General features: G+C 42.7%; 1 protein-coding gene across 2 annotated transcripts in view; it reads left to right on the top strand.

Moving 5' to 3' along the window:
- The window catches only part of THADA (THADA armadillo repeat containing), a 149,327-nt gene that overhangs the window by 100,433 nt on the left and 21,911 nt on the right, over positions 1-26,983 (top strand). For both annotated transcript variants that reach the window (XM_035111204.3, XM_035111205.3), the window contains exons 30-36: positions 6,610-6,725; positions 11,897-11,982; positions 21,200-21,615; positions 21,887-22,008; positions 23,476-23,548; positions 24,379-24,523; positions 26,184-26,315. In XM_035111204.3, the coding sequence (XP_034967095.3) occupies positions 6,610-6,725; positions 11,897-11,982; positions 21,200-21,615; positions 21,887-22,008; positions 23,476-23,548; positions 24,379-24,523; positions 26,184-26,315 (1,090 nt within the window). The remainder of the gene's footprint in view (positions 1-6,609; positions 6,726-11,896; positions 11,983-21,199; positions 21,616-21,886; positions 22,009-23,475; positions 23,549-24,378; positions 24,524-26,183; positions 26,316-26,983) is intronic.

Here is a 26,983-nt window from a genome sequence, read left to right as displayed (position 1 = left end):
GGTTGCCATATTTTTTAGTAGGTGCACACTAATTATTGCTGCTGTTTTGCAAACTACCCTGCTCCTGGGTTGCTGCATCAGGCTTCCACCTTCACCAGTGCTGCATTTTTTTCCAGCTTACTATTTGCACAGTGTTTTATTTCAGCTGCTGAAACATCTGTGTTTTTTTAGGGAGTGCTGAAAATGTGCACTATAGAGTGATGTCAGTTTACTTTACTTTCAAGAACCGTTTAGCCGAACAATCAGAGTATTGTTGCGTTCTCCCAGCTAGGAATGTGAGTATTTTTATTGTATACTTGATTCTCCAAAACAGGCTGAGGGCATATAAGCAGACATTTTATGACTCCAGGTTAGCTCGAGGGATGGGAGGTTTAACCTTTTGAGTTCATGGAGAGACAAATACTTAAACCAGGAAACTTAAAAATTATCTGTATTTTGAAAGGCCATTTCTATGCGAAGGTCTCTTAGCAGGGAGGAAAGATTGCAGGCTTCCTTTTTTTAATGTCTTCAGCACTGTGGTGCTTATATTAATTAAATCTGTGGATACTCTGAAACAGTTTATTGCTGCTTTCAGTGGCTTGTGGTGAAATTTTTCGAAGGGGAACAGCTAGAGTCAGAGGCACCAGCTTGCAAGGGCGATTTGGGGTGGGTGGGTGATGTCGTTCCCACGAGCATCGCCTCCTTCCCTAAACAGGGCAGAAGCTTCCCGGGCTTTGGGAAGGAGGCACCAGCATAGCTGCCAAATTATCCCTTTTTTAAAGGGATTTTCCCTTATGCTGAATAGGCTTCCTCGCGAGAAAAGGGAAAACTTGGCAGCTATGGGCACCAGGCCTCTGACAAGATGCTGGAGCTCTGTTGCCTCCTTCCTAAAGCTAGATGGGCTTTGGGAAGGTGGTGGGGAGGGCTCTTGAACCCCTTAGAGCAGGCATGGCCAAACCTGGGCCTCCAGCTGTTTTAGGACTACAACTCCTATTGTCCCTAGCTAACAGGACTCAGTGGTCAGGGATGATGGGAATTGTAGTCCCAAAACACCTGGAGGGCCAAGTTTGGCCATGCCTACATTAGAATGTTGTTGTTGTTGTTGTTGTTTTGTCGTTTAGTCATGTCCGACTCTTCGTGACCCCATGGACCATAGCGCGCCAGGCACTCCTGTCTTGCACTGCCTCCCGCAGTTTGGTCAAACTCATGTTCGTAGCTTCGAGAACACTGTCCAACCATCTTGTCCTCTGTCGTCCCCTTCTCCTAGTGCCCTCAATCTTTCCCAACATCAGGGTCTTTTCCAAGGATTCTTCTCTTCTCATGAGGTGGCCAAAGTATTGGAGCCTCAGCTTCACGACCTGTCCTTCCAGTGAGCAGGGCTCACTCAGGGCTGATTTCCTTCAGAATGGATAGGTTTGATCTTCTTGCAGTCCATGGGACTCTCAAGAGCCTCCTCCAGCACCACAATTCAAATTCATTACATACAGTAATTACATTAGAGTATCGCGCCTCTTCCTAAGCTGGGCAGAAGCTTCCCGGAACTTGGAAAGGAACATATAGGGGACTAGCCTATTACCCCTTGTCCAATGACCACATGCCACTGGCTGCTTTCGTGAAATGAGATCTTTTGTTAGAAAATGTTCGTTCAATAAATCCAGGTGTGATTTTGCTGCATTTTGACTATAAAATGTGGTGGTGTGTTATCTGTGTTGACATACAATACCACATTTTTTTGGCATTGTATTAAATTAGGTTTGCCATGCTGGTCAAGTAGCATCAGCTGACAACTGCCTGTTGTTTGACCACTTCAAAATATCCCAAAAGTGTTTCCATTTAGATGGCAGCTTGATATTTTACATTTAAATAGGTATTGAGCAGTATGAAGCCTTGAACCAGGTTGGTGTAAAAGGATGTCCGTCTGCCTAGCAGCTGTTTTCATGTGCCTTAAGGTCCTCCGTGGAAACTTGCCTCTGGAATTCAGAAATAAAAATGGATGCACTCCTCTGTTTTTTTGTGGCACGTTCTCTTTCCATGCCAAGTATCACTGCATGAGTGGCCCCTTCATACTTTATATGTTGCTGAAGGCTGTTCTCCTGCTAGTGTGTGCTGGTTTTCTAAATGGGAGGAAGGAGGTAGCCCCTGGTGTGAAAATAGATGTTGCAAAAACATGTGCCCCAGTTTTTATCGCTGGAACAGAGGGGAAAGTTGGGCAAGTAGAGAGCTGAGAACTGGTCCTTGTACATGGGCTGTACAGTATTTGTTTTGCAGCTCATTATACAATTTGAAAAGTTCCAGTGCATTGTTTTCTTTTTGTGTTATAACTGCCCTCGTGCCACCTTCTCTGGAAGCACAGTTGTTGGTGAATTTGCAGATATGTGCATCCTTGTGCATTATGTAAATTCCCAGTGGAGCCAAGTAATGGCAAGCAGCATACCAGTATACTGTATATTTTGCCTCGGTTGTCAAATACCAGCCAGTAGAAGGCCAAAAGGTAGCAGATGATAAAGAGCACCCTGTAACTCTTCCTAAAAGGCTGTACTGAAGAAGCAGATTTTGAGAATGGGTTTGAGGGAGCTGATTTTTGAAATTACTGTTTGCTACAGAAGACTCACAAGGCAGCATGGCAGAAACACAGGATCTGACAGGAGGTAACAGGTTTTTTTAGATCCCTAAACTGTTATGCCATGGTCATAATTTCATAACAGAAATAAATCTTCAGAACAAACATGCGTCTTGGTTTATGTTTCCTTTTCCTATTTAATGTTCAGTCAACTAGGAAACCGGTTTGTGGTTTTTTTTTTTGTTTAAAACTGTTCGTCCCTGGTAGTTTATCCATGTATGTTCACCATTTTCTGTTTCCAGCTTTTGATGAGGAAACTACAAATCTCAGTTTCAGGGATGGTCTTGGTAGTGTTTTTAGAAAACGATGCTGATGCAGCCTGGATGGCACAGCTGAAAGGCGGCACTGTTATTTTTCAAAAAGCCAAGCTGGAGCTTAGGACGATTCACAAAAACACATTTGTTCCTTTTCCAAGTAAGCTGAGCAAATAGGGTTTTTATTTACACATTCGTCAACAAGTTGTCATTTTAGTTATGTTACTTTTTTTAAAAAAAATTAACGAATGGTGCTTAGAATATATTTTTGTTTTGAAAGCCATAGCACGGCATGACTTTGGGCTAGTTCATGCCCAGTATGTGACAGGCCTTTAGGAACTGGGCCTTGTGAACTTTTGGGATCTCCCCTTAAGTTCTTGACAACGCCTTCTACGGTTTGATGTTAAATAAGAGGTTTGCCAGAACCAGATAAAACTAAATTCCCCGAGAACCTGGAATTGCGGGGAGCAAATATTTGTAATCTTGATTTGGAAACTTAAGGTGGTCCAAAAATGCAGCTGCCAGATTACTGACTTGGGGCCATTTGCAATTTATATAACCTCCGTTTTACAACAGTTGCAGTAGTTGCCAGATAGTTTATAGGCCAACTGAAAATCATTTTGTATTCCAAAAATCATTATGTATCCTCCAGTCCTCCATAGTTTGGGTGAGATAAGACTCTGTGGCTATTGCATGAAATTTAATCAGTCTTATTTTCTGAGCTATTACTATCAGTTTCCGCTTTTGCTTTTTGATATTTGTCATGGAATTTATCGTGGAATCCCAAAATTTGAAGGTTTGCCAGGATTTAAACAAGTGTCTTTGCCCTTTCATGTGTCATAGTCCTTTTTTTTTAAAGAGTATTTCCCCCCAAACCTTCACATCTCTAATGACATTTCATTTTCTTGGTCTTTGTGTGGCGATACACGCGACCTTCCCGGAAGGAATAAAGACACAGGACACGTAGCTTAAGGTTAATGGGTCGAATAGGCCACAACTTTATTGATTACGGAAGAAGAGAGGTATTGGCATAGGCATTGGATCTAACCGACTATACCTGACTCCAGCCCGCTCTGCTGGCAGTCTGTGAAGGGTTAACCACCATTGGATGGGTCCTGCGATGCACATCAACTAGGTACCCATCCTGGGGTCACCATTCGGGGTCGTGCCCCCAGGCCCTCACCTTCCACGGTTTCGGACTTGGCAACGCCCCTTGGACTCCTTAAGGGAGTACCCCTCCGCATTTTGGGGAGGTGATGGCAGCAACCTCCCCACCACACCTGGACCTACAAGAGATCATCCAATGCCTACCGCCAAAACCCGAGTTGTGACGATTACCACGAGGTAGGCGAAAACCACCAGGCCAGAGCCAATTTGCCTGGTGGGAAAATTCCTACCAGGCCCCGAATACGGCGACCAACCGAAGTCCGTAGGCAACGTCAAAAAGGAGACCCTGCCTAAACGGGGGAGGTGGGAGGGAGAAAGACGGTGAGTTGATCCGGAGGCAAGAGGGCGAGCTCCTGCCGCGGGCTCACCTTTATAGGTAAGGCATGCCCCACCCGGCGCGCCCCGATTGGACGCGCCGCAGGCGTGCCGCGGCAGGAGAGCGGCCAATGGGCTGGGGGGAATGCTAGCCACTCCCCCCCCTACGTGAAGGCCGCGAGGCGCCCACAACACCTCCTCCCACGAGCCGGGAAGAGGCTTTGTGTGGCGATACACGCGACCTTCCCGGAAGGAATAAAGACACAGGACACGTAGCTTAAGGTTAATGGGTCGAATAGGCCACAACTTTATTGATTACGGAAGAAGAGAGGTATTGGCATAGGCATTGGATCTAACCGACTATACCTGACTCCAGCCCGCTCTGCTGGCAGTCTGTGAAGGGTTAACCACCATTGGATGGGTCCTGCGATGCACATCAACTAGGTACCCATCCTGGGGTCACCATTCGGGGTCGTGCCCCCAATGTCCCTCTTAAAATGGCCGCCGGAAGAGGGCCACGCGGCCACTCACAAGATGGCGACCGGGCCGCAGGACTGGAGCAACAGCAGCCCTGAGCTAGCCTGGCCGAGTAACTCTTCTACACGGCAACCGGAAGCAAACCGACGCAATGCAAATGGGCCAGGAAGCAAGTATGACCTGCTTAAAATGGCCGCCTATGAGGCCCACGTGGCCCTTCACAAAATGGCGACCGGACCGAGGGGTGGCTGAAGCCGCAACCTATCGCGAGAAGACTAGGATCACACAAACAGAGCCGTAGCTATGGCAACCCCACTGGCCCCACAGCAGCCTCAAGTAATAACAAAATCCACGTGTTGATAAGGCACAGAACCCGAAAGTAAACACAAGCACCACCCCCGCTATCTGCAACCCCCGAAAGCAAAAATAACGATACCGCACTTCCGCGAGTGTCCACGGCACGATTGACGCACGGGAGGAGGCTTAAGCCGCAAACGGCGGCGTTCCGAGGCTGAAGAGACGGCGCTGGAGACTGGAAAAAAGACCCGAGGGGCAGCAGCAGAGAAGCGGAAGGTGGTCCGGTTCCGACCGTGACGCCCGCAGCCTTATTATGCGGCACGCTGATGCCGCGGCTCCTGGCTCGCGATACGCTAGCTCGCGTCGCCCCCGTGTCGCTCCACAGGCGCAAAGCAAGCGGGGGAGGCTTCGGCAGCGATCCGCCCGGGATGGTAGCCGGGCAAGCGAGGGAACCGGAGTCCGCTGAAGGCGACGTGCGCGGGGCTGTGCAGGAGGCGCGATCCGAAGGGGAGAAGCTGCTGCACGAGCACCGAAGCCTGTTTCAAAGGAAAGGTGTGGCGTTTAAAAACGCCGTTTTTGTGATTTCAGCGTCGAAGTAGTTGGAGACTGCAGCGATCCCTGCAGCGATCCACCAGAGCAACGAGTAGGAAAGACGGTGAGTTGATCCGGAGGCAAGAGGGCGAGCTCCTGCCGCGGGCTCACCTTTATAGGTAAGGCATGCCCCACCCGGCGCGCCCCGATTGGACGCGCCGCAGGCGTGCCGCGGCAGGAGAGCGGCCAATGGGCTGGGGGGAATGCTAGCCACTCCCCCCCCTACGTGAAGGCCGCGAGGCGCCCACAACACCTCCTCCCACGAGCCGGGAAGAGGCTATATGTAACATTGTATAATACTGGATGGTTTTGCTTAGAGAGAAAGTATCCTAATGATTAATAATAAGGTCCCAGGCCCCACCCATTCAAAATGCAACATTATAAACATTGTAAAACAAATTACAGTTGCAAGAATATGGGTCCTTAAACATCTCAAGTGTCCAAGACCAGGGTCAAAATTAGAAATTTTAATACCAAATAAATGTATTAATGTTATTAACTCCTGAGATTACTTGTTTTACATATGTGCAACGATACCTCTCATGGTAAATAAACATAGTGCATTTTGGGTTTTGGTGCAAATTATCTTGCTGTTGATGTCCATATTGTATTAGACAGTTTTCATAATTTTTCATGTTATGGAAAATAAAAGCTGGGTAAATGTGGGGAGTTTGCTCAGTGAAATGAAAGCTGATTGGAAGGTTGAATGCTGTTACTCAGGATGTATCTTCAGAGTTAATTCAGAGCCAACAAGATCTTTCTGTACAAATTGTAGAGGGTCATTCTACAGGTGGCTGGGTTCAATTCCCCGTAGACTTATTTTTTCATCACTGCCAAAAGCTAAGGAACTGGATATTTGGAAAATATTTTCACAGCAGTCTGCAACTTCTTTATTTTATTTTGATGTAGGTCTTTCACCTGCTGAAGTCCTATTTGGAGTCTAAACACAGGGCTAATTCAGACTTTCTGCAAGGCCTGAGAAGCATCATAACTTGTATTGAAGCCAAACTGTGGTTGGCTAAGTGGTAGGTTAAAACTCTTTACCTATAAATGAATTTATCACAGGTTAATAATAGGTTGAAGGGTTGAAATCATTTTTTTTTTGTATTCCCCCCTTCCCTCAGAAAATATGGAGAAAAGTGTTATAGTCTAATGTCGCTGTTTTAAAACATTTATTGTCTATTGCCAGGTCAAAGAAGCTGAATCTCATTTTTGTGAATGAACTTAAAACAACAACAACATTCAAATACATGTAAAAATTTCTATTTTAGAAGTTGGAGGAGTAATGATATATCCAGTGCTTTTTTTCTGGTGGGACACAGAGGGACGCATACCCCTAACCATTTTGTGAATCTTTGTACTTTTGTCCATTTACTGTATTTATTTTTCCCTATTTGAACTATAAAATGGTGGGGGGGGGGGGTTGAGTCAAAATGAGAGTACCCCTAAACTTTTATTTTAAAGAAAAAAGGCACTGGATAGATCAGTACTTTAAAGTGGCAAATAGATTGAAATATTAATTAGTAAATAGATTGAAATATTAATTAGTAAAGCTGAGACTGCCAATTAGGGAGCATATTATTGGAACACCATGGATTAACTATGCTGGCAATAGCTGTTGGACACATTGCACTGCAAAACATTAACGTAAACTCAGCTAAATGTTAATGAATACAGAAATATGCAGTAGTGGGCTATGTATATTCAGCTCCACAGGTTTTGTTTGTTAAATTTGCGTACCGCCCTTCATCCACCTCATTCTCTGAAACCTCTAGAGCAGGCTTCCCCAAACTACGGCCCTCCAGATGTTTTGGCCTACAACTTCCATGATCCCCAGCTAACAGGACCAGTGGTCGGGGAAGATGGGAATTGTAGTCCAAAACATCTGGAGGGCCGAAGTTTGGGGGTGCCTGCTCTAGAGCAAGGAGACTGCAAGTGCTGTCCACACTAATCATCTCTCCAGTGGTTCCCAGTTGCTGGTCTGCGGACCCGAGGGGGTCCACATACCCCACCCAGGGAGTCCGTGGCACCATTCACATAACAAAAACTACAATAGAGAGATCAATTTTTTCAAAAGTAGGTGGTCCACGCCCTGGCTTTTGATTCTATGATTTAGAACAACTCACAGTGTTCTCCCTATTACCAAATTGACCACACATTCCTGCGCATGTCTGCTGAGAAGTAAGTCCTATTGTGTTGAGTGGCACTTACTTCTTAGTAAGGGTTCATCCACCCTTCTCTTTGTCACATAATTTATTCCGTTTTCCCTCAGAAAACCCGATTGAAGTTTGTTTCTATTGAGTAGTAAACAGGGTTTTCCTGCGGAAAGCAGTGGGGCAACAAATGAAAACTTCTTGGACTCGTTCCTGGAAAACATGGGTGAAGTATGGCATGATACCTAAGGATGTGTGGAATTGCAGACTGCGGAAGTATAATTAGCCGAACAGCTAGTTATTGATTAAAATAGATCGATATTCAAGTAACCAATACTTCATTCTACAGAGATATAATTTAATTGTGAACGTAAACCAACTGTCTCTCACTCTTGTTAGGAATTAGAAACACACCGGTCTTGCTCAATAGAACAGGAGTTACCTTTAGTTTAGTAACTCAGAAAAGTATCTCAGTGACTTACTTAGAAGTAGATCTGTGTTTCATTAAGATCTATCACCCTTGCCAAAACACCAAAGGTGTAGTTTATGTGGTAATCATTATATTGGTCCCTGCATTCTCTTAAGTGTGTTACATGACTAATGATGTGTGAAAGTGATGTCAAACAATTAGGTCGTGTCAGTTGTTGATTTTATGATTTCCAGGGATGTTTCACCTTTCCTTTAAAAATGTTTGTCTATTTAATAGGGAATAAGAAAGAAAGAACATCAGGAGCTATTCTAATATGTATTCTGTTGCATTTTACAAACTTACCACAGATAAAATGCACCAGACAACTAAAACATAAACACAAGGTCATCCAAATGGCAAAAGTCACTATGTACATATTTATTTATTCATTAATGAGTTATGACTTAGTGCTTGTACATCAAGCAATTAATTTCCTAGGTTTATTTAAACTTAATTTCAGGGTTTCCATTGAATACTGTCCTAGGTGGATTTATGGTTAATGTACAAACATGTGTTTAATTCCTTGCTTAAGTTCCCTTCCACCCCCACCCAAGTACTTACCCTTAAATTGCCTCCAGGTGTCTTGGAGTTAAGTGTTTCCTCTTTGAGTTTCTGTGTTCTTAAGATTAGTTCATCAGTCCATGGAAAGTTGCCTGATTAAGGAATAGCTGGTGGTTCTTCATGGTCTCTTGAGTTCTAGGGAAACGGTACGGAGGTAGAAATCCTAATAATAATTGATTCCATAGAAACTTGGGGAAAGCTGCATATTGCATAACAGTTCAGACATTTAGGAGTCTCGGTAAATTATTCCTTGTGGATGTGCAAGCCTCCCAGATCCTGCATATACATTCTGTTTCATGCACAGATTTGAGCCATCTGTTTCTATGAATATGCCTAGTATGAAGGAGGTTCCTAAATATATAGGGTACCGTATTTTGTGAGCAAAAGGACAGTATTTGGAAACAGAATTTTTGTCACATTGTTGTACAAGGGCATATATACCTAGCCTAACTCTTAAGGTCATCTCCTGAGGCCTTCTCCCAATGATGAGGAATGAGTAGCTACTAAAGATAGGATATTTTTAGTGGTAGCACCCCAGTTGTTGGATGCCCTCCCCAGAGAGGCTCTCCTGGCACCCACACTGTTATGTATTCAGTGGTCTGTGTTTGCCTGAGTTTGAGTCTGGACTAAGGATTCTATGCCAGCAAGTTTGGAAAACTCAGCAATGGCCAGAGGATTGGAGAAGATCAGTCTACATCCCAATTCCAAAGAAGGGCAGTGCCAAAGAATGCTCCAACTACCGCACAATTGCGCTCATTTCACACGCTAGCAAGGTTATGCTTAAAATTCTACAAGGCAGGCTTAGGCAGTATGTGGACCGAGAACTCCCAGAAGTGCAAGCTGGATTTCGAAAGGGCAGAGGAACCAGAGACCAAATAGCAAACATGCGCGGGATTATGGAGAAAGCTAGAGAGTTCCAGAAAAACATCTACCTCTGCTTCATTGACTATGCAAAAGCCTTTGACTGTGTCGACCACAGCAAACTATGGCAAGTTCTTAAAGAAATGGGAGTGCCTGATCACCTCATCTGTCTCCTGAGAAATCTCTATGTGGGACAAGAAGCTACAGTTAGAACTGGATATGGAACAACTGATTGGTTCAAAATTGGGAAAGGAGTACGACAAGGTTGTATATTGTCTCCCTGCTTATTTAACTTATATGCAGAATTCATCATGCGAAAGGCTGGACTAGATGAATCCCAAGCCGGAATTAAGATTGCCGGAAGAAATATCAACAACCTCAGATATGCAGATGACACAACCTTGATGGCAGAAAGCGAGGAGGAATTAAAGAACCTTTTAATGAGGGTGAAAGAGGAGAGCGCAAAATATGGTCTGAAGCTCAACATCAAAAAAACCAAGATCATGGCCACTGGTCCCATCACCTCCTGGCAAATAGAAGGGGAAGAAATGGAGGCAGTGAGAGATTTTACTTTCTTGGGCTCCTTGATCACTGCAGATGGTGACAGCAGTCACGAAATTAAAAGACGCCTGCTTCTTGGGAGAAAAGCAATGACAAACCTAGACAGCATCTTAAAAAGCAGAGACATCACCTTGCCGACAAAGGTCCGTATAGTTAAAGCTATGGTTTTCCCAGTAGTGATGTATGGAAGTGAGAGCTGGACCATAAGGAAGGCTGATCGCCGAAGAATTGATGCTTTTGAATTATGGTGCTGGAGGAGACTCTTGAGAGTCCCATGGACTGCAACAAGATCAAACCTATCCATTCTGAAGGAAATCAGCCCTGAGTGCTCCCTGGAAGGACAGATCGTGAAGCTGAGGCTCCAATACTTTGGCCACCTCATGAGAAGAGAAGAATCCTTGGAAAAGACCCTGATGTTGGGAAAGATTGAGGGCACTAGGAGAAGGGGACGACAGAGGACAAGATGGTTGGACAGTGTTCTCGAAGCTACGAACATGAGTTTGACCAAACTGCGGGAGGCAGTGCAAGACAGGAGTGCCTGGCGTGCTATGGTCCATGGGGTCACGAAGAGTCGGACACGACTAAACGACTAAACAACAACAAAGGATTCTGAACCCCTGTGTCCTGATTCGATACATGATATCCAATCACAGAACATTTCAGGATTTGGGCCTCTGCCATTGGCCCTTAAACTCTGAGTCATGATTCGCAGCTTGGAAGTTTAGACAGCCAATCACGTTGGGAGTGGGAGTGGCTCAGGCCTTCAGAAATGTATATAAGCAGTTGCTTTGCCCTGTTGTCCAGTTCTGTTATTTCAATAAAGGTTCTTGATGTTATCACTGTGTCTTGCTTCGTGAGAACCTACCTGCACTTCTCATACTCTGGTCTTTTTAGCACCAGGTGAAGACCTTTTTATTCTTTCACACTTTTAAGAAAGTGTTTAGTATTTCTAGATCTCTTAAACTGTTATCGTCTGTTGTTTTTATTCTGGTATTGTATTGTAAGGTTTAGATACTTTTTTTAGCTTTTAGGTATTTCTCTGTTTTATAATTTAATTCTTTGTTATAAACCACGCAGAGAACTTGAATGGTTGGGCAGAGTAAAAGTGGGAGAAAAATATATAAAAAGTTTTACCTTGAATAGACCATGACTTGACTGTATGAAGTAGTTTTGCTATAGGTTGTGTGGCTTTTTTCATTGTAACATTTGGTAGAACATCCTCGGAAAACAGTGATGCCTCGCAAGACAAAATTAATTCGTTCCGCGAGTCGTTTTGTATTGCAAAAATTTCGTCTTGTGGTTTTCCAATTTAAACAAATCAAAGCAAAAAAAATGCAGAAAAATTCATCTTGCGAGTCAACAAAAAGATCGCAAAACACTTTCATCTTGCGAGTTTTTCATTGCACGAGGCTTTCATCTTGTGAGGTACCACTGTATTTAGAAATGTAATGTAGACATTGGCTGGTTACATACATTTTATGTGAGCAGGACCTGACAGGAATTCAAGATCCTGCTAATGGGTTGTTGGTTTAAGGGGCAATTTTTAAGTATTTTAAAGCCATTTAACATATGCCAATGACTTTGTTTCTAGGCAAAATCCTTGCTTGGTGACTAGATCGACGTATCTCGATATACTTATTCTGCTGAATAATTACCTTGGGAAATCCAAAATAAAAGGTGAGTTTGAGCTAATGTATCATTTTCTTGCCAGTAAGAGAAAGAAAGAGACCTATACTCCAGGTGATACCAAGCTAAGCCATATTCTGTGTAGCCCTATTGAAGTAAATTGACTTACCGGTAATTTACTTTAGATGCATTGCACCCATGGGCCTGATCCAGCAAGTGGTTCTTACATTCTTTGGTTATCATATTCTTAAAACTATTTTCAACCAACGTACTGGTTAATGTGACATGGCAACTCAAACTATGACTTACTGATACAATGCAAACTTCCAAGCTTCCAGAGGGATGCTTCCAGCTGCTTCGCTCTTCCCTTTTACTCCTGGGCTGAGCCGAGACAAAGCTTGGCCAAGCACAGAGCTTTCCAAACTGTGTCACGTCACATTAGTGTGTTGGCTGCAGTGTGTAGGTGTGTAGCGTTAACGCTTCCCACAATCCTCCCTGGGCTGGATAGGGGCTAGTTGCTAACAAAACTGAATTAATGTGTGCTGAAATGATGCGTGTCTAAAAAAAGTGTCACCAACATGAAATGTTTGGAAAGCTCTGGCTTAGCATGTCATGTGAACCTGTGCTTGTGCTTATGCGCTCTCCTCACTCGCCACAAACCCTAGTGATGTGAGAGTCCAAAACAGTCTAAAACAGGCACCCCCAAACTGTGGCCCTCCAGATGTTTTGGCCTACAACTCCCATGATCCCTAGCTAACAGGACCAGTGGTCAGGGATGATGGGGATTGTAGTCCAAAACACCTGGAGGGCCGAAGTTTGGGGGTGCCTGGTCTAAAACAAAAGAATGAGATTGCATGCATTTTTTCATCAGTAATTCATAAATACCTTAACAAGTTCTCGCACTACACAGGCATGCTATCATTAACAGTGGCGTTCAGTCTTTTTCTTATCTAAGACAAATATATTTTCCAGTTTTCATTGTTAATTAGAATACATGGTTCTTATACCTTCATTTTCTGCCAAATGCAATAAATACGTTTCAGCTGTATTTCTGTTTTGCTTTAACCCCAAATATGTTTTTTGTGACCTATTGCTGAAAATGGTAGTGAACTGTTTATTTAAATGATAAGCCGGTTGTAAGTTGTAGATCATTTTAATAATGTATTTGTGTCATACTTGCTCTTTAAAAAAGTTGAACATTCTTTAAAGAAGCATTCTCACAGTCATAAAAACTGAGAACAGCCATGAAAAATAGCTTGAAATCCTGGTATATGTGCACACTAATCAAAACTAAGGGGCAGAAACAAATATCAGAGCTGATGCTGATGTAATGTTAACTTTCTTTACTTAAATTTCTGAGAAGTATGATCAAAATAAATTAAGAGTATACAGTGGTACCTTGGGTTAAGAACTTAATTTATTCCGGAGGTCCGTTCTTAACCTGAAACTGTGGTGCGAATGCCATAAACTTCCATATATTCCCTTCCTTACAGCTAGCACAGCAATTCTGAGGACTGTAACATTAACCCTCTGTTGCTTGGGGTGAGGATTGAGAGCATCTGTCAATCTTTGCTCAAGGATCTTCTTCCCCCATCTATAACTTCACACCTACTTTCTAAATTCCCTGTGCCCCATACTTGGAGAACCACAACTTTAATCTACTTTGCCATCTTTTCTCTCTGTGTGGAGTTTCTTCCGCTTGGATCCTCTTTAAAGAAAACCGAACATCTAGCAGCTTCTTCCTTAATGGGAGTTTCCTCTCTCCCGTCTCATGTTTAAGCCCCTCTAGCCTTTTGGCTCCAAAGAACAGGTTTGGAACACGAAGTGGAGAATGTTCTATCCCAAGCACCCACACACTCTTGGCTACTAAAAAAAAAAAAGGGACAGCCGGAGTATATATTTCATCTCTTTTTATAACCGTACCCATTTTTATATAGTGATATAATAGCAAGTACTGCATAACTGCTGAGCCTTCTAGGTTGAACTCCTTTGGGAGTAGATGACAGCGGGCAGATTATTTAAAAACAAAGAATCGGCCCCTGTGGTCAGTGAATCCAGCTGGTCAAAGTTCTCTGTCAGTTGATATTGAACATAACACATTGGTGTATTTTTACACGGAATCATGTGTGCTTCTTTAAGTTGGTCGGGCCTTTGGAAGTTTGTGGCGCAATTTGAGCTAACTTCTGTTAATTTGGCAGTACAAAGTTGGCTAGGTTTGTGGACAGTGACCATTTTTACATTAGTTTGAGCATTTCGTTCCTAATGCCAGGCACTGCTTGTTTTTACAGATGTTGAGCATGACTAGCAGGTTATGACATTGCTGCTTTTCCCATCCTGCAAAGCGCATGTTTTTAGAATATGAGTGGCCATCTTCTGAGTGCCACAGGCAGTTAAAGCCTGTGGCTTCCTGCACAGCAGCAGGAAAACCAGATTGTGGCATAGCACATATGTGCACATCAGCAGCTTAAAATGCTAGGTTATTTCCATTGGTGCATTGTTGTACACAGTGTGGGCGGGGGGAGGAGGGTGTCTGCACCCAATGCCCATTGCCCGATTTGCTTCCTCACACCTGCAGCCAGACTCCTGTCTCAAAGGGTACACACCTCAGTTTAACCATGACTTATGTTTTCAAATTGGATGGAAGCCGGTTTGAGGAAAAGCGGGTCAAACAGAAGTATTTCTCGTGAAGCAGCAGGAAACACATGGATTGTGGCTAACACCATGTTTAATGACTGATTGATTTAATGCATCTTTATACCACCTTTTCCTACAAGGAGTTGGCATTCATGGTCCTCTCCCCCACCCTGTTTAATCCCCAAAACAACCTTGTGAGACAGGTTAGGCTGAGGGGCAGTGATTGGCCCAAGATCACCCACCCAGTGACCTTCATGGCCAACTGGGCATTTGAACTGCACAGTCTCCCAGTTCCTAGTCCAACACTACACCACACACACTGGCTCTCAATATGTGTTTGGCTGTGACAGTACACTGGAGCTGGAATAAACAGTAATGTGCACACAGCCATAGAGTTGAGCAAACATTCTTGCCTGCCTTTCCCACGCTATCAGTCCTCTTGCCCATGGGGGCTTCTGTACAGCAGAGGTGGGCAAACTTCAAGCTTTATATTTTACTGGAACCTTCGAGATCCACCAGTTAGGGCCTAGGTGCAAAAGACATAGGGTTAAAGCAGTGTTTCTCAACCTTTTTTGGGCCACGGCACACTTGTTCCGTGAAAAAAATCACGAGGCACACCACCATTAAAAAAGTTAAAAAATTTAACTCTGTGCCGCCCTATATTATAATTATGACTGTAAGAAACACTTGCCAAATAGTGCTTTCCGGCGGGTCAGTGCTGTGAATTGGCGGCTGCCAGGCTCGTTTGCACTGAGCTTTGGGAAAGAGGAGGAGAAATATTGTTTTCCGGCGGGTCAGCGCTGTCTGTTGGCGGACGCCAGGCACGTGACAATGCAAATCGCCCTTCTCGTCGCCGCACGTCGCGGCACACCAGCCAGCGTCTCGCGGCACACTAGTGTGCCGCGGAACAGCGGTTGAGAAACGCTGGGTTAAAGAACAGTACATTCTGAGCAAAGCAATTTGTTTCCAGTACCAGAATGAACTGAGCTGCTCACTGTCCTTTTGAACACAAGTCTACTTCTGGTTACCCCAAGCTTTTCTAAAAAAATTCAGCAGCCTCATTTAGGTAGGAAAGGTCATTTTGTGGTTGCTACTGGTAGACAACAAGGAGCTGGGAAGCCTTACTGGTATATTGGAAATCACTCAGTGATCTACTAGTGGATTCCAATCTGCCTTCTGCCCACCCTGCCTCCATTTGCATCTGTTTGTCTTGAGAGACAGTGGAAGGGTGTGCCATTGGGAGTAAAGTCAAACTGTTGGAGAGTTACAGCACTTGTTGTAGCTGCAGAGATCAATACGGGAGAGACATGTTTTGTTGCAGCTGGGGCAAATGAAGGCTGGTTTTGCTGTTGCAGATGCACCATGGCATTTCTTCACTCTGCTGTAGAACACGTGAGATGGGCACTTCCTCATCCTATGAGCTTCATTTTGTCACTTGCTTATCATTTTAATTCCACCGCTGCATTCAAATGTGCACAGCTTAAATTCAGCCAAAAATGTGAAACATTAAGCAGCTGTTGCTGTGCAGATGAAATATGGTTCACCTACTTCAGGGTCATCTGTATTTCCTAAATGGCTAAAGACTTTTTAATTTAAAAATGTCTCTGTGTTTTGTTGAAGGAGGAGAGATGGTAGATAAAAACAAACCAAGTTCTAACATCAAAGCATTTATTTCTTTTTTGTAGAAAACGTTTAATTGCCATATATTAAAAATAACTAGGCACAAATATCTTAGTTTAATATCAAAGCTCATGTAAGTACTTTGGATCTAAGTTGAGAATAGTATTTCTCAGCTCTTGATAACAAAGATGGCTTGCATTCCTGTGCAGTCCCAGTGAATTTTTGCTTTAAAAAGCATGTCATTTTAAGTGCATGTAAATGTCACACTTTAAATAACTGTACTGTACTAAAATAGGCTATTGCATTTTTTTTCATGTACTGTTTATCAACATCTTGTTTTATTGATCCTGAGCTTTATTTTAATAAGAATGATAGAAGTAAAATGAAAATCTGCTCTTATGACAGTGAAGTTAATAAGCTATTAAGTCTGAGCGCCTGTGGACTTGCACCACAGCTGGGGAGATATTGGAATGCTTTGGAAACCTGGGGGTTTGCAGAAGTAAATACCTACTAAGGAAAAACACTGTTGTGTGCAACAGAAATATAAAATACAGCTTACTGAGAACTGAGCATGCTTGGTAGCTGCTGAATGTTGACCATCAGTTGAAACTCGGATGAAGATGCAATGTCCTATTGAAGTGTCTTACAGCTTATAACAGATTTCCCTGACCTGGTGTCTTCGAGGTGTTGTTGGACTCCAACTCCCATCAGTCCCAGTCAATGGGACCAGTATTTGGGGATAATGGGAGTTGTGGTTATTATTCCATAAAATGACTGGGTCACATTTCAGGAAAGTTCTTCTTAAATAAAAATGTCTTCAATAGCCACTTATGTCACTGAAATTCTACTCAATATTGATCGAAAGCAGAACTCCAACGTATAGTTAGCAGAGTAAAAACACGTTGCAGGATTCCCAAAAAACAGAAGCGATACAAGAAGCCTATTGGAATGCCTGTTCTTTTTGTCCATGGAGTTTTCTTGGCAGGGATACTGGAGTGGCTTGCCGGTTCCTGCTCCAGGTGGATCACGTTTAGTCAAAACACTCCACTATGACCTGTCTGTCGTGGGTGGCCCTGCATGGCATAGTTCATAGCTTCTCTGAGTTATTCAAGCCCCTTCGCCATGACAAGGCAGTGATCCATGAAGGGTCCACCATCTTAATGAGGGTGAAAGAGGAGAGTGCAAAATATGGTCTGAAGTTCAACATCAAAAGATCATGGCCACTGGTCACATCACCTGCTGGCAAATAGAAGGGGAAGAAATGGAGGCAGTGAGAGATTTTATTTTCTTGGGCTCCATGATCACTGTGGATGGTGACAGCAGTCACAAAATTAAAAGATGCCTGCTTCTTGGGAGAAAAGCGATGACAAACCTAGACAGCATCTTAAAAAGCAGAGACATCACCTTGCCTACAAAGGTCTGTATAGTTAAAGCTATGGTTTCCCCAGTAGTGATGTATGGAAGTGAGAGCTGGACCATAAAGAAGGCTGATTGCCGAAGAATTGATGCTTTTGAATTATGGTGCTGGAGGAGACTCTTGAGAGTCCCATGGACTGCAAGAAGATCAAATCTATCCATTCTGAAGGAAATTAGCCCTGGGTGCTCACTGGAAGGACAGATCGTGAAGCTGAGGCTCCAATACTTTGGCCACCTCATGAGAAGAGAAGACTCCCTGGAAAAGACCCTGATGTTGGGAAAGATTGAGGGCACAAGGAGAAGGGGACGGCAGAGGACGAGATGGTTGGACACTGTTCTCAAAGCTACTAACATGAGTTTGACCAAACTGCGGGAGGCAGTGAAAGACTGGAGTGCCTGGCGTGCTCTGGTCCATGGGGTCACAAAGAGTCAGACACAACTAAACGACTAAACAACAACAACAACATTGGAATGCCAGAAATAAAGGGCCTCTGTTTCGCCATCCTGTCTTCAACAATAGTCACCCATATGATTTGATCCTCGGTTCTTGATTTTAAGTTTAATGGCTCTGCATCATTTTTGTTGAGATGGTAGCCAGTGATCAGCCTCCGGCTGGAAAAAGCATAGCTATGTTTTGAAGCAACACTGTTTTTTTTCTCGGCAGAATATACCTTCTGGTCATGCCCAAAGTATCAATGTGTATAATTCCCACCCTACCTTTAAGATTTCTTTATCTTCCTTCCTATTCCTTTTTCATTTTTCTTCATCCTGGTATGGAGAAAATGTTTAAAAGCCTGTGCTTCCAGCAGCATAGTTTTGTCTGTAAACAGAAGTGCCTCTTTAATTCACCTTAAGTTACGGAGCCAGACATTTGCTTTAGAAATTAATACGTGTATTGGTTTAATAAAAGTTATAGCATTGGCCAAGGAAAAGAGTTTGTTTTAAGTTAGGCAGAAGTAAATAGAAGTAGGGAAAGCTTTTTTCATCGGGTAGAAGCGCAGAGATTATTTACTCATTTGTAATGAGATTTTTGTTTTTCTGGGAAAGACATTTTTGAGAAAATGTTGAGTATAAGGGAAAGTCAGAAATGTTTGGCTGTGGCTTGAGATGCTACAAACATATGGAAACAGCACTCCAGAGGTCTGTGAAAACATTTGTGTTTTTTTAGTCTCCCCTTCCCCAACTAAATAGATGACTACTGGGAGCCAAAAAGGGTCTAAACCCCTCAAACGGTGAAGTAGTTGTCTAAATCAGAGCCTAAAACACACATATGAGCTGCTGGGTGCTGCTGGTATTCCTCATTTGCTGCCTCCAGCAGCCTTCTGAACATGTGTTTTAGACAGTCCACATCTGGACTGCCTGGTTTAGGAGTTTCCAGTCTCCTGTTCATTCACAGCAGCCACACGAAGGCTATAAGACATCTTATACAAGACATTTTGCAGTGATTATCCATTGTCAATTTGAAACAATGATTGTATCAACTGATGGATGGGTGAGAAATTTGGTTCTGGAACACAAGTCTACTACAGGTCTACCAAATTCACACTTTTAAGAAACATGAGGGGCTGAAAGAACAAAAATGGACAGATCCTCCCACCCCTAGTGTAGAGGCAGTGTTGTAGAGTGGTTAGAGCAGGGGTCAGCAAACTTTTTTCAGCAGGGGGCCAGTCCACTGTCCCTCAGACCTTGTGGGGTCCGGACTATTTTTTTTTGGGGGGGGGGGATGAATGAATTCCTATGCCACACAAATAAACCAGAGATGCATTTTAAATAAAAGGACACATTCTACTCATGATTCTCAGACCGCTGATTCTCAGACCGTCCGTGGGCCAGATTTAGAAGGCTATTGGGCTGGATCCGGCCCCCGGGCCTTAGTTTGCCTATCCATGGGTTAGAGTGTTGGACTAGGAAGTTTCTAATCTTCACTCAGCGCTAAGGCCTCCTGGGTGACCTTGGACCTGCCACCATCTCTGCCTAACCTAACTTACAGGGTGGTTGTGAAGATAAAACGGAAAGGGGGAAACCTTTATGTTCTGCTTCGATCTTGGAGAAAAGGTGTGGTATGAATGGATCACAGCTGTCCATGAAGGCGCAGGTCAGTTCTGTGTCCAGGGCAGCTGTCTACTAGCTCCATCTGCTACACAGGCTGAGATCCTACCTACCCGCAGACTGTCTTGCCAGAGTGGTGCATGCTCTAGTTATTTCCCACTTGGGACTACTGCAATGCACTCTACGTGGGGCTACCTTTGAAGGTGACCCAGAAGCTACAACTAATCCAGAATGTGGCAGCTAGACTGGTGAATGGGAGTGGCCGCCGAGACCACATAATGCTAGTCCTGAAAGACCTACATTGGCTCCCAGTACGTTTCCGAGCACAATCCAAAGAGTTGGTGCTAACCTTAAAAGCCCTAAATGGCCTTGGCCCAGTATACCTGAAGGAGCGTCTCCACCCACATCGTTCAGCCTAGACACTGAGGTCCAGCTCCGAGGGCCTTCTGGCAGTTCCCTCACTGCGAGAAGTGAAGTTACAGGGAACCAGGCAGAGGGCCTTCTCGGTAGTGGTGCCCGCCCTGTGGAACACTCTCCCATCAGATGTCAATAAAATAAACAACTATCTGTCTTTTAGAAGACATCTGAAGGCAGCCCTGTTTAAGGAAGTTTTTAATGTTGGATGTTTTCTCGTGTTTTTAATATTCTATTGGAAGCCGCCCAGAGTGACTGGGGAAACCCAGCCAGATGGGCGGGGTATAAATAAATAAATAAATGATGACGATGATGATGATGTTGTTATAAATTCCACCTTAAGTACCTCCTTGGAGATAGGTCAAATGATACTACCATGGCTAAGTTCCTCTCGGAAGTACTAAGAAACAGAAACCTACATGCTCTGGATAAGACATAGTCACCGCCTTGGACCCCTTTCCTTTGTATTTCTGTTTTATTTTGCTTTTGAAAACGTTTTTTGTGGGCCTTCGGACTGAAATAAATATCTGTGTGTGAATAATGTCATAAAAAATAATCGTAGAATCGTAGAATTGGAAGGGACCCTCATGGTCATCTAGTCCAACCCCCTGCAATAAATAAAATAAAATGGCTAAGTTTAATTGTTGAGGCTTCCAGTTCCCCATTTGTGCACAGATGAGAAATGATTCTCCTATGGCATGCAATACAATTCAGGTTTTTTTCCCTTTTCCCTGTATTCATGACCCTGAAGAAACTATGTAACACTTGCATGTTTGCAAAGTTGTGGGGGAGACCTTCAGATTCCACTTATTAGTGTTCTACCTACTAATATTTTACTTAAATATCCAAAATAATTGTTGAACTTAAAACTTGAGTAATTCTGAAGAAATATTTCTCATTTTTGAAACATTAGTACAGTAATATGAAGCTTGGGGAATTGTCTCTCAATATTTGAACATACGTTCTGTTGCTAAATCATGTGGGCTTGTTATATCATAGGAAGCTAGTAAAATATTTCACTGCTTAAATGTGCTCAAGTTTGATTGGATTATGCTCCAAGTTTTATGAGTAATAACCAAAGACAACCTTTCCTTTTTCATTCCTCATCCCACCACCCTATCGTATTTTACTTCAGGAACAGAGTTGCTCAGATTTTGGGATAAAATAGGCACAATTATCTCAGATTCGGAACTCGCAACGGGTATCAGCTACTCTTCCGCAGTGCCAGGACTTCCTCAGTATCTCCAGAGCATCACCAAACTCTTCCTGTCTATGCTCACAGTGACTTCAGATCCTGGATTTGCAAACTACAGTTCACCTGCCAAACCAAAAACAGCAAAACCTTGTTTGTCAGTTGCACATCTGCTACACTCCGAGTTCTGCGAAGTGCGCTTGTTGGTCTTAGAAGCAACTGTTCTGTGGCTGAAGCAAGTACATTCTAAATCTGTGACGGAAGAACAGGGGAAAGTTCCATTGTGTCTGCTGTCTGGTCTGGAGGAGATCCTCCTTCGGATGGCTGTAAAGGAAAAGCATTCGGAATGTTTTTGCAAGGTAAAAGCATAGTGGTTCCCCCTCTCCCCCTCTGGATGCAAATACTGTAAAATTCACTGGGTGCTATCCAATGTAGGGAATTCTCAGAGTAGATCCATTGAAATCAAATAAGCAAGTAACTTAAGTCCATCGTTTTCAGCGGGTCTCTCAGCATGACTAATGTTGTAATCTGTAAATAAAACATATAATAATTTCGGAGGAAATGGATCCAATTCATGCCAAAATTATTATTTTCTTTACCCTTTCCCCCTCTTGTTGCTATTATGTACAGGTATTAGAGGCTCTATACCATACGGACCCGCAAAATGTGCTTTCAGAAACAGAAGATGCTTTGAAAATGAATGCAGGAGAATTCTTGCATTGGGTTTTGAATATTGCAGATGCTTCTGACAGGTAAACTCTTTTGTCTTTTTATATTTACTGATTGCAGGTTGCCAAGTGAAAAGAAACTGATGCGAGGGGTGGGAGAGGAGAAATATTTGTGTTCCCACTGTCTTGTTAAGCCCCAAACATTGTCATGTTTTTAATAATTCGCCTATGGTATTTTTAATACATACTGAGAAGCACATAGCGAGGTAGTGAGGCTAAGAAGCAATGACTCGTCTAAATCAATTACAGGCTGAGCAGACAGCTGAGTGGGCTACTCTAATTCTCTTTTTCACCAGCATTTTCATGTTTAAAATGCTAAATCAGTGTTTCGGGGCAATAGTTATTGCTGTATCATAATGCCGGGATCTCACGAGGCGTGTTTTTCTTTTCTTTTTTGAGATCTGAATTTTTAATCTATACTGTAAAATTAACTAATAAATTACCTTGGCCATATTTTTATTTTATTTCATAAAATTTATATATCACTTGATTGCAAAGCAGCCCTCAAAGGGTTTTACGCAACATAGTTATGAGTGCTTCACCAATGATATGCTACCAACAAATCTGGTATTGGAACTTGGCGTTTGGTAGAGGAATCCATCACTTGCTACTGTCTGTCATGGGCCATTCATATCTTTCGGTTTAGATTTGGCAGGTGTATCAACTTTTCTACCGCAGAACTTTAAAACTGCTGGTATTTTTTTGCAGATCTTCTGTTTGACTACTTGGCCTACTTTTATGACAACATTCTCCTCCTTTGGAGGTCTTTAAGCAGAGGCTTGAAAGGCATATGTCAAGAATGCTTTGATGGTGTTTCCTGCTTGGCAGCGGGTTGGACTGGATGGCCCTTGTGGTCTCTTCCAACTCTATGATTCTGATTCTTCTTCTAGCCTTTTTATAGAAAGCAGGTTATCTGGGCATGCATCTTACTACACACGTTTGCACTGGTTGTTAACAACAACAACAGCAACAACAACAACAACAACAACAATTTTATTATTTATACCCTGCCCATCTGACTGGGTTGCCCCAGCCATTGCCAGACATTAAAAACTTCCCAATACAGGGCTGCCTTCAGATGTTTTTGGAAAGTTGTATAGTTGTTTATCTGTTTGGCATCTGATGGGAGGGCGAGCCACAGGGCGGGGCTCTATAGACCTTTCCATATTCTTAGATAGTTTGGTTTCTAAGAGGAGGAGGGTTTGTCATACTTTGATGCAATTCTATATCCACAAGGCACAACCACCTCATGCCTAAGCAAAACAATTTTTCTTCTGTTTGTATATTGACATGCAGAGCAGCTGTAACAAGTTGGACTGTTAGATTTCACCCTGACTTCAGCTAATAATAATGTGTGTAACAAGTGTGTAACAAGTGAAAATGAGATTATTGGCTGCTAAACTGCTTGTCAGTTGACTTGCATTTTGCTGTGGCTTTGACATTTATTTCACACTTACCTTTGTGGATCTGTGTTAATCTTTTATTTTGCAGCATTGAAATTCAAAGTATATCCCTCAAATTTGCCTCAAAGTTGGTCATCCATCTTGTCCAAGATCAGCAGGAGGTAAGGAAATCTCATTTAACAATCAAGTCTGCATCAGTTTTACTATGACCATAAATTAAGAGTTTCCGTTCTTCAGGTTCATTTTGATGAACCTATAAAGTTAATTGCTTCATATATACAAAAACCTGAGATTATGGCTGCAGTGCATAAATAAGTACTACGTTGAAGACCAATGTCAGAATTGATTTGATGTTAATTGTCTCAGAACAATTAGCAAAGGAGTCCACTGCTGATTTATGCAGTGCTGTTTTGGTTTTTATACTTTTAAAGCAGTGGTGGTGAACTCCCACCTGTTGTGCCAAATTTTATTTTCTTTCTTTCTTTCTTTCTTTCTTTCTTTCTTTCTTTCTTTCTTTCTTTCTTTCTTTGTTTCATCAAAGGCAAAGCAATGGTTTGAGTTTCCTTTTCTGTGTTGAATGAATTGCTGTTTCTTTAGAAACTGAATGTCATATTTTGTGTTTATTATTACTTTTTAGTTCCTGTCTTAGTACCAGTTTTAGTACAGTCGTACCTCGGAAGTCGAATGGAATCCGTTCCAGAAGTCCACTTGACTTCCAAAACGTTCAGAAACCAAGGCGCAACTTCTGATTGGCTGCAGGAAGCTCCTGCAGCCAATCGGAAGCCGCGTCGGACGTTCGGGTTCCAAAAAACGTTTGCAAACTGGAACACTCACTTCCGGGTTTGCGGCGTTTGGGAGCCAAAACGTTCGACTCGCAAGGCATTCCAGAACCAAGGTACGACTGTATAGCGCTTGACCCTTCTTGTTGACTCTAATTGCCAGTTTCCAAGTATACTTCAGGCTTTTAAAGCCAGTATTAATTTTCTTATAGGAGGTGAAATCAGAGATGAAGCAATGGGTTGGCATAGTCACTTCCTTCTGCGGAGATGAACAGCAAACAGATCTCAGATTAGCTGCTGCAGAGATTCTTGTGAGCATTACGCCGTTTTTTCTGACCAGTCCAAAGCTTCTGTTGGGTAAGTAAATAGAATTAAGCAGTGTAACCACAAGCAAGCCAAAATTAGGCTTCTAAATGTCACTGATTACAGTAGGAGAACAAAGCACATGATAAACTCACACACCCAAATCATCAGAATATATGCTTGATTTTCAGTTGGCTTGCATCCTATGTTTATGTTTGGAAGCAGGAAGAGGCATGATAAATCTTAAGGATGTGCATAAGTTTTATAGGAAACAAATGTGACTTTGTGGTAGAGCACAGGAAGTTCTGTCCTCTCAGTAGAAAATGGGCCTTTCTGCATGGTATGATTTGCTGTAACAGTACTTTATAGCATGCAACTATGCTTCATATTTTTAATTTATTCAAACAATTTCTAGCTCACTTTTAATGAAATGAATGACCCTAGGGCAAGCCACATTAAAACCAATGAAATATACAACGAAACAACCTCAGCCGGGGAGAAGAGCAAGTAAAACAAAGTAAAACAAAATAACCAACTTAAACATCAAAATACTGAGCGAATAGGTGTGTCTTCAGTTGGCACTAGAAACTTGACAAAGTCAGTGTCGGCAGACTTTGTGGCGGCAGAACATTCCAAAGTCGGGCTCCAGTACTCAGAAGGCTCTCTTGCAAGTTAAGAAAATAAGAATATCCTGCTGGATCGGGCCATTTACTCATCTGGTCTAGCATCCTGTTCTTAACAGTAGCCATCCTGTGGGAAATCCTTAAGCAGGATCTGAGCAAAAGAGACCTCACGTATTCTGTGGTTTCCAGCAACTGGTATTCAGAAGCATTGCTGCCTCTGGCTGTGGAGGCAGAGCTTAGCCGTCATGGCTTCCCGTCCATGAATTTGTCTAATCCTCTTTTAACGCCATCTAGGTTGGTGGCCGCCATCTGCCTCTTGTGGGAGTGAGTTCCGCAGTTTAACTATGTGCTGCGGGAAGACGCTTCTTTCTTTTATCTGCCCCGAACCTTCCAATGTTGGACGTCCATGAGTTCTAGTGTTAGGAGAGAGGAGGAAGGAAAACTTTTCTCTGTCCGCTTCCTCCATGCCATGAACTTCCATCATGCCGCCTTTTACACTTCTTTTCTCTAAACTAAAAAATCCCAAACGCTGCGGCCTTTCTTCATAGGGGCGTTGCTCCTTGATCGTTGTTGTTAGGACTTTATAAGCCGAAGTAAAAACCTTGGTAGCGAAGTGGCAGCCAACTCCGTTAGGACCATGTCCCTGTACGCTATCCCTAAATGTGCCTTCCAGACCACCTACAAGGGCGGCTCCACCGAGTGTGTTTTACAGCAATCTATAGAGCCTATTGCAGAGTCTTTCCTTTATCTAGCACAGTACAGTTTCAGCTACTTCAGCCATTAAGATCAATTGGCATTTTAGTAACCTAGAATGTCGTAAAACGTCTTCTGATAAAATTTTGGACCCCCCCCCCCCTGAATTTGTCAGCTATGCACATTTTACAAATACAAAAACCTTCCTTGGAGGTTTTTAAGCAGAGGTTGTATGTCCATCTGGGTGCTTTAGCTGAGTTTCCTCCATTGCAAGGGGTTGGATTAGATGAACCTTGGAACCCTTCCAACTCTTAAGATTCTATGGTTCTGTTTTGTTTTGGTTTTGTTTGTTTTTTTTTTAAAAAATATTCCTAACATTTCTTTTTGTAAATACTTAGGTCTGTCTGATACATTACACCTTTGGAGATGTGTTGTTCAGCTGCTGCAGAGTGAAGAGCAGATAGTAAGGAATACCGTCGCTGGCGTTATAAGACAAGCTCAGTCTCAAGAAAATATCTCTAGGAAAACAGGTATGAAATTATTATTCTTCACCATCAGTACTTGTGAAAGAGATTCATTGCACATGCCAATGTGTCTAGGTTGATATTGTTAGCAGGTATGACACAAAAGCTGCAGAAGGAAGCTTTGTGTTTATAATATATCAATATCATTTCCCCCCTCTTCTTAACTGTGTGTGAGAATTATTCCTCTGCAGAAGGAAGGGTATATAGGGGTACTTTTAAAAATCTCTTCAGTGCTATGAAGGTGTTGCCTTTTCAGATTCATAAGTATATAGAACTCTGTGTGTTTCGTGTGTATTCAAGTGTTAGAATATATTTTTATTTATATAGGACATCTTCAGCCGTGTTGAAAATAAAAGTTTGTTTTTGCAGCAGCCTTAATGGATTCAGATGTGGTTACCCACTGCTGCTTTTCTAACCTAGTCATGCTAGGGTTCCAATCTACACAGAAACCAAACTATCTGATTAGGAGGAACAGGATTAATTATTGCTTTGTTTGCTTACAAACAATAACTTGTCAGGTAGTAATGGTCTTGCTAATGATCTGTGCAGTGCAAGCCCATGACAGATTTATTCTCATATATATATATATATATATATATATATATATATATGTATGTATATATGTATATATATATATATGTATATATGTATATATGTATATATATATGTATGTA

Source organism: Zootoca vivipara, chromosome 3 (genome assembly GCF_965207765.1).
Source record: "Zootoca vivipara chromosome 3, rZooViv2.hap1.1, whole genome shotgun sequence".
Taxonomy (NCBI): domain Eukaryota; kingdom Metazoa; phylum Chordata; class Lepidosauria; order Squamata; family Lacertidae; genus Zootoca; species Zootoca vivipara.
The sequence above is the reverse complement of the archived record's forward strand: the minus strand, read 5'-3'. Positions and strand labels throughout refer to the sequence as shown.